The sequence below is a fragment of the Balaenoptera ricei genome, chromosome 18 (genome assembly GCF_028023285.1).
Source record: "Balaenoptera ricei isolate mBalRic1 chromosome 18, mBalRic1.hap2, whole genome shotgun sequence".
Lineage (NCBI taxonomy): Eukaryota > Metazoa > Chordata > Mammalia > Artiodactyla > Balaenopteridae > Balaenoptera > Balaenoptera ricei.
The window spans coordinates 1,557,823-1,571,932 of record NC_082656.1 but is presented as its reverse complement, the minus strand read 5'-3'; the positions used below and the strand labels follow the sequence as shown (position 1 = coordinate 1,571,932).

Genomic DNA, 14,110 nt, shown 5'->3' with positions numbered 1-14,110 from the left:
ACCGCGACCGCCGCCCGGCGCCAGCCAGCCAGCCGCCTCGCGCGAACCCGGCCCCAGGCCCTCGACCCCCGCCAGACCCTGGCCCCACAGGACACGCCCCCCTCACACGGCACGGCGATCCTGCTGCCATACCCGGCGGCATGCCCACTCTCTCCTGGCCACTGCGCCCCGCCCCCGGGCAGGCCCCGCCCCCGTCCCCCGCCCCCGCCCCGCCCCCGAGGCCCCGCCCCGTCCCTGCCCGCAGCACAGCGCGCGGGCTCGGGGGCGGGACGGAGACCGCCCAGGTCTCGCGACACCGCGGCCGCGCGCGAGTTCTCGGGGCGCCGTGGGAAGCGACGCGGACGCGGCGACTGAGCGCTTCCGCAAAAATGGCGGCGGCGGCGGGTGGCGCGCGGCTGGCGGCCTGGGGCGGAAGGCTGCGGCGCGGGCTGGCTGCCGGCCGGCGGGCCTGGCCAAGCTCCGGGCCCGTGGCGGCGGCAGTGGTCGGCGTGGCCCTGGCGGGAGCAGGAGCAACGTGGTACCACGGCCGCGTGAACGTGGCGGCGCCCCAGGGCGGGCTCACCGTGGTAGCCCAGGTACGGGACGGGCCCCGTCAGGCAGCCCCGCCGTGCCCCTCAGTCCTCGGACGCCCGGCGGGTGGAGGGTGCGGGTGAGGAGTGGGGGGCTGGGGCGGCCCCCGGCAGCCTGCGCCGCGGACCCGCGGGGACGGTGGGGGCGTGTCCCGTGCGCCCGGGCCCGCAGCTGCGCCCCGTGGTCCAGCTGTCCTAACAGGTGACCTTTTTAATAACAAAAGAGGCAATCGGCTGGTCGATGCTTGCCAGGTTTGATGGTCAACTGTCAGGAACAGTATCACATGTCGTAAACCTTCATGCTTCCGCGGACTCTGAGTACCACGCAAAAGACGTTTGTTTTAAAACTATCGTGTTTGAAAGTAAAGGTCATGTTCTCTGGTGCAGTATCAAATTGTCACGTAAAACATTTGAACATTGGAAAAAGTACTACTTTTTAAATATTCAGAGGACATTTTAATTCTTTTAAGTTTGTGTGTGAATATTTTTGAAAATTAAAAGCAGTATTCTTTTTCTGTTGGTTAGACTTACATTATGCTTTTCTAAGTGCCTTGAGTTCTGAAAAACTCAACGGTCAGATACAACAAAAGAGAGGAAAGCAGGCGTTGTGAATTAAAGTTAAGTATTGACATACAGTATTTTTACTTGTATTAAATTAAGATGCCACAAAGTTAAAACGGGCAATAACTCTCCCCCCATTCTCATACCATTTCTGATTACAGGTGGAAGGATCTAGCTAACGGTGTTTTATGGTATTTTTGTTCATTTTGTGTGAAGCAGTTCAGTTTATTATCCATCTTTGGTTTCTCTGCCTCTGCTCTCAACCGCTGAATTCATCCTGTTTAGTTAGTCTTCCCAAGAGTATCGCTTTAACCACATAACGTATGCTTCTTCAGAAACCATTAGTGCCTCGTGCTCCTAGGATAAAATCCACATTTTTAAACTTTGCCATGCAGAGCCATCTGGAGTCACGCTCTGACCTAGCGCTACTCAGACACACCTTCTTTCAAAGGGGTTCACTCCGTGTGCCCAGAAATGGCTTCGGTTTTACCCCCTCAGCAATTTGTAGATTCCGGGTTCAGTCTGTCTGTGTCACTGTGGTTTTGTGGCCCACTGCTAGCCTGTTTGTGTTTTCAATTCCTGACAGGACACTAAAACTTTACACCAGTGTGGTGTTGCCAGCTCCCTTCCCTCCCTGCAACCTTTGGTACTTTCAGACCAGCTAAAGTAATACAGAAACCATTGTATTATCAATGGGTTTACAAAGTCTGTTGACACAGCATTTGCTTGATCTGCTGTTGGACCACTTTTATTAAAACAGTGGTTTTCGTCCTTTTGCCACCCCAGTGGACTTGAAGATGACCTCACCTTCCTCTCAGCAGCAGTGGCTGAATCCAGCAGGAATTGAGGGGCCTGTAGTTTGAAAACTCCCTCCACCTCACTGACTGGGGTAACATTTCCCTAAGAGGGGGCCTGTCAATCCCGCTGCCGCCCCGGCCGTCAGCACCACCGCCGCTTTGGAGTCATGTGTGCATGGTCGAGAACTACTGAGATAGATGTGCTCTTGATACACTTTTATGTATTATATAGTTATTTTACTTAGCATTGCAAGGTGGTACAGTCTTCCTGACACGGACTTAATAATAGTGATAATGTCCTTCATTTTTAGTCATTACAGTAAGTGATTTTTCCAATAAAAATAGTGAATTTATACTCACTGACTCATACACTTTTCAGATTTCCGTTGTGACCAGTGCTTGCGTTTGTGAGGGTCAGTCAGGAATTAAGGGTAGAATTCAAGGTCATGAAACAGCAGCTATGTTGGCATTTCCCTTCTTTCTTTCTTTCTTCTTTCCACAATTATTGAAGTGCTACCTCTGTGTCAGGCAGTATGCAAGGAGTGGGGAATTCAAGACACGGTTCAAGTGCTTACAGTTTAGTGCGGGGGCAATTTTAATACAGGGCGATAGCGATGGTAAGTGCTGGGTGCTCTGGGGGCACCTGGAAGAGCCCCTCCCACAAGCTTGGGTTCCTGAGCAATGACCTGTAAACTGACACCTGTGGGATGAATGGAGTTTGCTGGGCAAAGAGAAGGGGAGGAATACTGCACGCCAGGCAACAATGTTGCAAAGGTCTGGAGGGAGGAGTTGGACTCAGTAGGATGAGAGCTGTACAAGATGAGGCTCAGAACCGGGAGGGGTGGCAGGGAATCGGGTCATGAAGAAGTTTTTATCCTGAGGACAGCAGGGAGCCATCGTAGGGCTTCTTAGCCTTCATGGTCCCCCAAGAATACAAGCATAGAACTCAGGGAGTCTTTGAATTTAAATAGAAGAAGATTACATTTTTGTCTTCATTGACCTGTAACTTAACACTTTCTTCAATTGTGAATGTAAGCAACTAGCTACAGAAGTATTAACAGTAACCGACAGTATAACAAGCTCAACCTCAGATCTTTTCCTATTCTGATACAATTGTTACAGATATCTCAAAGTATCACTTCTTTGAAATTACAGTGCTTATTAAACATGCCACCATATCATGTTATTTAAGGCATAAATCAAGAATTACACATATTACTATATTGCAGATTTGACTTGGACCTTTGGAAAGAGTATGGAGACTTTAGTGAAGGGAATGGATTGAAAGTGAGGTCGGGAGCTGTTGAAATAATTCAGGAGAGAGTTGGTGATGGCTAAATTAGTGGATGAATTTGAAAGAAGTTTAGAAGATAAATTTGCAGAGTCTAAGTTGCAGGAGTCTTGTGTAAAATGTAATTGTATTGTTTCAGAAAATATACAGGTTCTCCCCCACTATCCAAAAGTAGAGCATTCCTGTGAAACCTTTTGTAAGCCGAAATGGCATAAAGTGAAGGAGCAGTTAGGACACGTCTTGCTAACGGATGCACAAAGTAAATGGAGATGCAGCCCAGATGCTCACAGACACAGTGCAGAGCTCTGGCATCTGATGCTGAGATGCTGAGTGTAGTTCCCGGGGCCGCCTTGCTGCCTGGGCTGTGCGCTGCCCCTGTAACGGCTCGCTGAAAAACAAAGGCTGAGCACTTCTGTCGATTTTTGCCTGTTTTCGTAAAAGCGAAAATCTTCTTCAGGTTTCTTTGGGTTAGCGGAAGCGGGTACTGTGTAGGTCTTTGGTGAACTTTGGTGAAAGCGAAGTGGCCTGAAGCGGGGGATCCCTGCAGGAGTCCTGAACAAGTGATTACATCTGGACAACAACATATTGCTCCTACAGATATCCTTTAGGGCGTGACTTGCTTTAGAGCATGTCAGCCTGTCAGTTACTTGTATGTAAGCTGCTTCCTCTGAAACACTTAAGTATATTTGAAAACTGTTCTAGATTTTAGTATTACTCTCTTTAAGTATTATTATATTTGATTCTGGCCTAGTAAAATCAGATAAGAAATGATAGAAGGGAGAAGACAAAATTATTCTATTATTCCAGTCCATTCTGCTTTAAAAGGATAGCTGCATTCTTAATAAACCTTGATATATTAAAAAATATAGAAAGTTATTTCATGGAGAAACAGGAGCTCTAGAGTTTTCAAGTTGCAATGGCAAAATAATTTTCTTCCTGCAGGAATTTCAATACTGTGTAACAGTTTTTTTGCTATTACTGTATTTTGTTATTGCAAGCTAGAAATAATATATTGGTAAACCAAAAACTGATGAAAACAAACATCTCCATATTACTAAGTAAATCCTCAATGGCGTGGAAGATCAGACTTAAAAGTAAAGCTTTTCTGAATCATTTTGATATTGTAAATCCTTGTAAATAAGGCCTAAAACTGCGGGGGGGAAAAAGTAAAGAGAAAACCATAAAGCCAAAGTTAAATGCATTACAGTTTGCAGGTGACAGCAGTGATAATGTTTTATTTGTTCTTACTGATTTGTTGAATGAGTATTTCATTTATTCTCTAAATTTTTATAATTTTTGGCCTTATATTAATTTTCAAATTATATGTGATATTGAATATATGTTTCCCTGACTTCATAATAGGATTTTTTTGGTTTGCTTTTTAATGAAAAATTTGTCCACCATGTTTAAGATAAAATTGTTTTGTATAACCTAGTCCATAATACTGTATAAATGTTTTTTATTCTACATAAATCCAAATTTTTTATTCTGTAGATTCATAAGTATCAGATTCCCTTTGATATGTTTATTTATATTTGTATTTATAAATCCTTGGAAGCGTTTCTTAACATTTAATTCATTTTTCTTTTCTTTTGTAGAACTTATCACTCCCTGAAATTATTTTATCTACTTGTTTATTTTGTCTCCCCCTGAAGAATGGCCTCTTCTTTTTCATCTCATTCTTGGTGCCTGAAACATTCACAGTCACACAATGGCACATAATAAATGTTTATCCAGAGAATAAATAAATGAACTGCACTATGTAATGAAGTGACCTTGTCTAACTTTGGTTTGATTAGTCTTTGTAGAAATAATAGACAGGCAGTTTCTAGAAATGTTCAGAATCAGCTCAGTTACTAAATGTCCTTTGTATACTCGATTACACACTTAGAGTCATAGAGACATGCCATTTTCCCAGTAGGAAACCTAAGTAAATAAGAAACCTTGCTCTTTTCTGCTATATCCCAAGAGCCTAGAAAAGAGTCTTGTGCATAGTAGGTGTGCTAAGTATTTATTGAATGGGTAAATAAATTGATGAAATCTATAATGAAACAATAATTGGTATACCTTTGTCTCAGAAGTTTAAAGGTGGGTCCATTTCACCTATTACTGTGTATGAGATTTAATTTTTAATTCATATTGTTAATGTTTATATCTGTCTTTATGCAGCAAACTTTTGTCCTGAGCTATCACATTAAAATATCAAAATTAATTTTAGAATAAAATTAATTGCATTTTCATTCCAATTATTGAGATTCTTCAACTTGTAAGCCTCAAGTCAATTAAATTATTTTTAAATTTGGAAAATAATCCTGACATACGGCTAAAACCAACTGTATTAATAGACACTATGTTTTGATGTTGTAGTTAAATGCATGGCACACACTTTGTGTAGTGTTGATTACACTGACTAAAGATTTAAATACAACAAGGTCTGTCTGTTAACAACTGGCTGAATTCCTCTTGGGGGAGAATGGTTTGGGTTTGCATGGCCAGTGTTTCCCGTGAAGAGTCAGCCCCCTAAGGACGTGAGTGTGGCTCGGGCTCCACTGGTGAGGGCCGGCTGCTTGCCTGAGGGCAGGAGAATTTGGAGCACACGGGCAAGTCTGGGCGTAGAAACGGAAGGGAGAGAGGGGCGCGGGACTGGAAAGGGTGTGTTCTCTTACAGCCTGTTGATCTCCCCTCCTCCCACCCAGTCTGAAGTCTGGTATATTCTCAGGGCTTGGGCAGAGTTACACGCGGCTCCTGTGGTTTAAGCAGAGGTGGCATCGGATGGAGCGATGCCCAAGAGAGGCGGCTGGAGAATGCAGTCCCTCCCCTTCCCAGGTTTTTAGCAGCACTCCTGGAAGGGGTTTTTGTTTTGTTTATCCTTCAGTTTTATTGAGGTGTACTGTATATATTCAAGGTGTACAACTTGATGTTTTCTTTGTGTAACAAAGATCATCAACACAGTCAAGCTAATTAGCATCCGTCACCTCATGACGTTACCGTTGTGGGGGGTGTGTGTGTGTGTGTGTGGTTGGTGAGAACACCTAAGATCTACCCTCCCAGTAGGCCTCAAGCATATGATATAGTATTGTATGTATGGTGTATACGTATAGTCATCGTGCTGTCCATTAGCTCTCCAGGACTTAGTCATCCTGCGTAACTGACACTTCGACCCTTTGATCAGCAGCTCCCCATGCCCCAGCCTCTGGCACCCACCATTCCACTTCGTTCTTCTGTGAGCTTGACTCTTCAGATGTCACAGATGAGTGAGCCAGGTAGTATCTGTCTGTCTGTATCTGGCTTATTTCACTGAGCATAATGTCCTCCAGGTTCATCCATGTTGTTATAAACGGCAGAACTTCCTTTTTCAAGGCTGGATAGTGTTCCACCTTGTGGGTAAGGGTGTGTATCGATATTGTCTTTATCCATTATCTGCTGATGGCAAACAGGTTCTTTCCATAGCTTGGCTCTTGTGAATAAAGCTGCAGTGGCCCTGGGAGTGCAGAGGTCTCCTAGAGATAGCGATTTCACTTCCTTTAGGTACATACCCAGAAGCAGGACTGCTGCATCATACGGTAGTTGTAGTGTTAATTTTTTGAGGGATTTTCCACAGTGGCTTCACCAATTTCCACTCCCACCAGCAGTGCATGAAGGTTGCCTTTTCTCCACATCCTCAGCAGCACTTATCTCTTGTCTTTTTGATAATAGCCATTCTGACAGGTGGGAGGTGATACCTCACTGTGGTTCTGATTTGCATGTCCCTGATGGTTCGTGATTGTCAACACTGTTTCATATATCTATTGGTCTTTTGTATGTCTTCTTTTTAAAAATGCTAATCAGATCCTTTGCCCATTTTTTAATCAGGGTCTTTTTGTTTTGTTTTTTGTTTTTTTGCCATCAACTTGAGTTCCCTATATATTTTGGATATTAACCTCTTATCAGATGTATGGTTTGTAAATATTTTCTCCCATTCCATAGGTTGTCTTTCACTCTGTTGATTGTTTCCTTTGCTGTGCAGAAGCTTTTTAGTTTGATGTAGTCTTGAGAATTTTTACTTTTGTTCCCTGTATTTTTGGTGTCATATCCAAAAAAAAAAAAAAGATCATTGCCCAGACCAATGTCAAGAAGCTTTCCCTATATTTTCATCTCATAGTTTTACTGTTTTGGTTCTTACATTTAAGTCTTTAACCCATTTTGAGTTAATTTTTGTATAAGGTGTGAGATGAGGGTCCAGTTCATTCTTCTGCCTGTGGCTGTCCAGTTTTCCCAACACCATTTTTTGAAGAGATTATCCTTTACCCATTGCGTGCTCTAGACACCCTTATTGAAGATCAGTTGACTGTAAATGCATGAATTTACTTCTGGTCTCTTTTTCTGTTCCATTGGTCCGTATATCTGTTTTTATGCCAGTACCATACTTTTCAGCACCTGCTACTTCTGGTTTTATTACTGTAGCTTTGTAATAGATTTTGACATCAGGAAGTGTGATGCCTCCAGATTTGTTCTTCTCACTCACGATTGCTTTGACTCTTCAGGGTCTTTTGTGGTTCCATATGAATTTTAGGATTTTTTTTCTATTTCCATAAAAAAATGTCATTGGGATTTTGATAAGGATTGCTTCGAATCTGTAACTCACTTAAGTCTGTTGCTACTGAGAGGGTGAGGACAGACGGTTGAGCTTTGGGTGTGGCAGGGGAGTTGTTGGTAACCTTGACAAAAGGCGTTTCAGTGAAATACTGGGGGTAAATTTAATTGGAATGTGTTGAGGAGAGGCTGAAGTAAGGGAGCAAAGAAAGCGAGTAGAGATGCTTCTTTCTAGAAGTGTTGCTGTAAAGGATATTAAAAGAGACACTGGCTGGGAGAATGATATAATAAGGAGGCAAAAATTGGTCCAGCTCTGTGGGGGTGATTATAGGTGGAAGTCTTTGAGGAAGGAGGTTACCTGGAGTCAGACCCCAGGTAGAAGGTTGGGCTTTGAGACTAACAAGTTTTCCTCCTTCATCCTGACAGGAGTGAAAGCAGAGGGCATGGTTAACCCTAGCAGCTGGCTGTAGACAGGAGACCCTGATGGTGAGCTGCTCTGGAAAACTAGGAGGTAGAATCAGGGAAACGTGGGCGGGTCAGAAGGGTCAGAGCAGTAATGACTGCTGCCGGAGAGAAAACCCAGAGAGGGAGGGGGCGACGGGTTAACGCATTCATGAAGAACGAGAGCTTCGAGACAGTAGTTAGGATGAATATAGGACCACTGGCCACAAACTTCTCATGGCTTGCTTTTGGTGAGTTTTTCCAACATAGCTAAAAAATACTACCTAACGAATTATTTTTAAGAAGCCTTGGGCTTCTTGGTGGCGCAGTGGTTAAGAATCTGCCTTCCAATGCAGCGGACACGGGTTCGAGCTCTGGTCCGGGAAGATCCCACATGCCGCGGAGCAGCTAAGCCCGTGTGCCACAACTACTGAGCCTGCACTCTAGAGCCCGCGAGCCACAACTACTGAGCCTACGTGCCGCAACTACTGAAGCCCACACGCCTAGAGCCCATGCTCTGCAACGAGAGAAGCCACCACAATGAGAAGCCCGCGCACCACAACGAAGAGTAGCCCCTGCTCGCCACAACTAGAGAAAGCCCGCGCACAGCAACGAAGACCCAATGCAGCCAAAGATTAATTAATTAATTAATTAATTAATTTTTTTAATGTCTAAAACAAAAGAAGCCTTGGTATTATGAGTTTAATGAGAAGAATATATTGCATCGTGACATTAAATTTTAAAATTCTAAAATAGTAAGAGAACATCAAATATGGTGTTTCTTTGATATTATTTAAATTCACATTTTGAACTCATATTTTGTGAGTACAACCTGACTAAAACAAATGGTGGTCACAAATTTTAAATAAATAAAAGCAAGGAATGTGGATCATCATGTTTAAATAGTCAAACAGAAATATGTTAACTGGGAAAGCGATTTTGCAAGTGTCATTAGATGCAGGACTCTCTTTTTCTATTGCATATCAATGAATATTTTAAAAGCTCAAATAATGTATTTAATGAGATGGAACTATTTTAATTTGCTATAAGAGCCCTAAACAATTCATAAAATTAAGTTGGCATTGCTTTCTTTTATTTCAAGTTATCTGGGTATATTTGTGGTCATTATTTTTGTGAAAAGGGGAGGAAAGGACATCAGTAAGACATTAGCAAGAGTAAAACAATAATATATTGGAGTCTACTTGGTTGCAGTGTATTTGTGTGCAGTGCATTGGGTTTAATGATAGTACATTTAAAATTGGTATGCCAAGGGCAATGAACTTTATAGCAACATACAGAAGTTTAATAACCATGAAACATTGTAAGCCTAATGAAGACTAAAGCTTTCTTGCAGCAGTAAAGCAAGAATGCAAAGAAGTTTTTATACTTTATTGCCTCAGGTAAAAATGTCTCTAGAAACACATAAGTGATGACAAAGCTTTGATGTTAATAAACCCAAATGGAAGTCAAAAATCAAAGTGTGTAAATGGCCAGATTATGAAAAAAAAGATGACAAAGTTATACCCTCTAATTAGATGTAATTTGTGCTTTTGGCATAGCTATTTGTCCTGCATGAATGAGAGGTTGTCTTACTTTCCTTTCTTGTGTGATAAGACACTCTTTCTATATCTTACTGCAAATCTGTGGAGGTGCTTTTTGGGGAGGGGAGACAAGGGGGCCAAGAAGGGAAGAAAAACAAATTGTAATGTAAAAGCAGAAGCATTTTTTAATCTGTCCTTTTGCAATTATATTTATTTAGCTGAACCTGAGTAAAAAATTACTCTTTACTCTTATTCTATAAAGCATATGTTCTGGTAGATAATGCATTCAAATTAATGGTTTTGTTACTGTGAGTTTTGGAGTTTTATGAATTATAACAGTGCATAAACATATCCTAAGCCATCAATAGTAGCAGTATGAACTTAAAATTTACAGTTTAAAAAGTGGTAAATATTTGGTAAAGTAAGCCATAGCAGATATCTTCTCTTAATGTGCTCTCCATAAAAAAGATTGTTAAATGTTTCAGATTATAAATAATTTCAATATAGAAATAATACTTAATGGATCCTATGTTTAAGCACAGCCTGGTCTATATAGAAACTTTTCACTGACATCTGTGAAAGTTTCATGAATGTGTGGAATGCAGAATAAAAGTTGTGATTACTCTCCATTAAGAAATACAGCCTTATAAAATCTTCAGTTTATCCACGTGTGTGCTGTATGATTGATGTGCCTGTGCTAGCAGTTGTGCAGCTTCCGTGTTTCCTGCTACACAAGCATAGTTCCAGGCGGCTCCCTCCTCTGTCCTCATCACTTGGCTGCTGTGTGCCCTAGACATGCAAACCATTTTTAAAATTAGACAAAATGAACCTTAAATAGGAAAGCACAGTGTTTTTTCACAAATTGTTTTATCAGTAGATAATCCAAAGTAAAATATGATTGGCTTAGTCGATCTGCTATTTGGGAATATCAGTCATTTTTCTCATTTGCTAGTATGCACAATTAGAAGATTATACATAATAAGAAATTATAAATGGGTTAGTTTCTATGTTTTTGAGTGTGTGCAGTGTATAAATACCAAGAGATTAAATCACACTATTAGGTGTTTTAAAGACAAAATCTTTTTCAGTTTAAATTTGGTCATAGTTGACCAATTAAGAGCCAGCTCAGATCAGAAGCAGATCCCTAGTAGGGCTTCTGCCTGTGTTCAAACCCACATTGGTGGGGAGTTCTGGAATGCTTGGATTTGCTCCAGGGCTGAAGTCAGGGTCAGGAGCTTGCTCCTGTGGTACATCCTGCTCTGAGTGCGTGGCTTCGGCAGCCGCCGAGGAGACGCAGTGAACAGCTGAGCACCTCCTAACGCTCCTCCCGTGACAGTCCCGCTGGCGCTGAGGTATGATGTGAAGGGCTCACCTTGTCTTGTGGTTCTCTCTCTCCGACTCCCCCCGAGTGAGCTACTGTAGTGTGCAGCAGGAGGGAGTGGTGATAAGGGAACAGTGCCGTTCAACCAGGAACTGCTGCAGCAGAGAGCCGACAGGGTTATCCTGTGAGCCAGACACACTTTTCTTTCTTAAAAACTTAATGCTAACCATATTTTATTTGTAACTGAAGCTTGACTTTATTTAATACTGCAACTGTTTTGTTTTTAAATTAGGACTTTGTATTTTATTAGTACTGCCATTAGGCAGTGATTAAATCTGTCTTCAATTACAGTCATGAAAAGATTGCTCCTTAAAGCACTAAAGAAATGTTGTTTTATTATGGTTATTGAAATTTCTTGAAATATATTAGGAAGGGAGTTCCAGCTGTTGGCTCTTTCTTAATTCTTAAAGATTACTTACTTATGTTGGCTTTTTTCTTATTGAGATATGTGTATATTATAGAAAATTTAGGAAAAGTGGCAAAAAGAAACACATAAGAACCATTTTGCCTCTTCATGACTTGAAGAGACTAGTCACTGTTAAAGTTTTGGGTGTTGTATCTTGAGTGAGAAGGTTTTTATTAAAACTTATTTAAAACTTTGCAAGGCAATGTTAAGGTATTAACAACTATCGTTCTCTCATGTTATAGAAATAAAGCCAATGGCTGTGAAGTTAAGAAATAAGTGTGGGGACTTCCCTGGTGGTGCAGTGGTTAAGAATCCGCCTGCCAAGACAGGAATAAAGACACAGACCTACTAGAGAATGGACTTGAGGATATGGGGAGGGGGAAGGGTAAGCTGTGACAAAGTGAGAGAGTGGCATGGACATATATACACTACCAAACGTAAAATAGCTAGCTAGTGGGAAGCAACCGCAGAGCACAGGGAGATCAGCTCGGTGCTTTGTGACCACCTAGAGGGGTGGGATAGGGAGGGTGGGAGGGAGATGCAAGAGGGAAGAGATATGGGGATATATGTATATGTATATCTGATTCACTTTGTTATAAAGCAGAAACTGACACACCATTGTAAAGCAATTATACTCCAATAAAGATGTTAAAAAAAAAAAAAGAATCCGCCTGCCAATGCAGAGGACACAGGTGCGAGCCCTGGTCCAGGAAGATCCCACATGCCGCGGAGTAACTAAGCCCGTGCGCCACAACTACTGCACCTGCGCTCTAGAGCCCACAAGCCACAACTACTGAGCCCATGTGCCGCAACTACTGAAGCCCTCACGCCTAGAGCCCGTGCTCCACAACAAGAGAAGCCACCGCAATGAGAAGCCTGCGCACCGCAATGAAGAGTAGCCCCCGCTCGCCGCAACTAGAGAAAGCCCGCGCACAGCACTGAAGACCCAATGCAGCCAAAAAATAAATAAATAAATTTTTTTTAAAAAAGAAAGAAGTGTGGTTCCAGAGAGGTCGTTCTAGTGACAGTGAGCTGTTGCTGCCCTCTTGGAGGCCACCTCTTGCCCCTGTCTCCTTGCTCTCCAGGCTCTTTTCGTCTGTATGGCTCTTTAGTTGTTTCTCTGTTAGAGGCTGTGAGTGTTTATTATGCTTGCTTATATAGGGCAGTGCCTGGTTTGGGGAAGGCAGCCTACACATGGCTTTAGCCCATATCAGCGAAAAGAGAAAGTGATGTGAAAATCAGAATTGTGCAGATACACACATAAGACTTTATTAAGACCAAGCTTTTATTCGAATTTTTTATACAACGATGATGTCCTTTAGTACTTGCTTTATTCTGGCTACACAGAAGTTGTGTATTTTTTATTTTAATTAATATGCTTTAGCTGGTGGAAAATGTAAGACATTTTTAAAGGACTTGGAATTAATTGTTTTCTCATTTTACATTTAGTCCTGCTGGAGAAAACTTTTTCTGTTCAATTTTAAGAGTCCTCTACAGCCATGTGTTGAGAATGGGTCATCTCAGTTACGTAGAGTTAATTAACTCTGCGCTGTTCTAACGTGAGCAGTGCTTAGAATTGGAGCTTTTTTTTTTTTTTTTACTAATTGTTATTGTATTTTACCATATTATTACTCACGTTTGCTGATTCATCTTTGTCATTTATTCTTTTTTTGTATTTATTTTATTTATTTTTATTTTTGGCTCCATTGGGTCTTAGTTGTGGCATGTGGGATCTTTTTGTTGTGGCGCGTGGGCTCTTCGTTGTGGCGCGTGGGCTTCTCTCTAGTTGTGGCGCACGGGTTCCAGAGTGTGAGGGCTCTATAGTTTGCAGCGCGTGGGCTTAGTTGCCCCGCAGCATGTGGGATCTTAGTTCCCCAACCAGGGATCGAACCCATGTCCCCTGCATTGGAAGGTGGATTCTTAACCACTGGACCGCCAGGGAAGTCCCCTGTCATTTATTCTTTGAATAGGTTGAGAATATGATAAAAGTTATGTACTCTCTCCCAAAAAGCTCATACAGTGTTTTCACCTATAATTTCCAGGAGTCACAAGCACCAGGAAGCATTGTAGTGTGGGGTTATGAGGCTCTGCTCTAATTTTTAGGTTATATTCTTGTCCCTTCTAGGTTCTTAATATTTGTCCTCCTTTACATTACAAAATGTTTCAGGTGTTATATCTAAAATCATTTTCAAGTAAACTGTCTTGATCCTGTCACTGTGTTACTCTTCGGTTTTGGATATTACCCTCAGATCAGATCATTTACAATATTTACCTTTACTTTATGGTATTTACTCTTCCCTTTTACCAGTACTTCACTTCTGTTCTGACTGTACATTCTCTTTTCTAGCCCAGTGTGCCTTCTGTTAGCCCTGTTGTACTAGCTTATCCTGTTTACACCTTTATAAATGTCACAGATGCCTTGGTCTATTACCATATCCCTCTCCTTTAAATCATAAAGATCCATTATCCAAGAAAGTGTCTTCATGTTTATTTTCTTTATCCTCTAGCATGCGAGTGAGGTGGGTCATTCAGGAACTCAGAGCCTAAACTA

At 42.0% G+C, this 14,110-nt stretch overlaps 1 protein-coding gene across 1 annotated transcript in view; it reads left to right on the top strand.

Annotated features, from left to right (window-relative positions):
- The first annotated feature begins 338 nt into the window (after positions 1–338).
- MICU2 (mitochondrial calcium uptake 2) overlaps positions 339–14,110 on the top strand; it is an 87,781-nt gene continuing 74,009 nt past the window's right edge. The window contains exon 1 of the mRNA XM_059902936.1: positions 339–575. Within this exon, the coding sequence (XP_059758919.1) occupies positions 369–575 (207 nt within the window). The 5' untranslated portion in view covers positions 339–368. The remainder of the gene's footprint in view (positions 576–14,110) is intronic.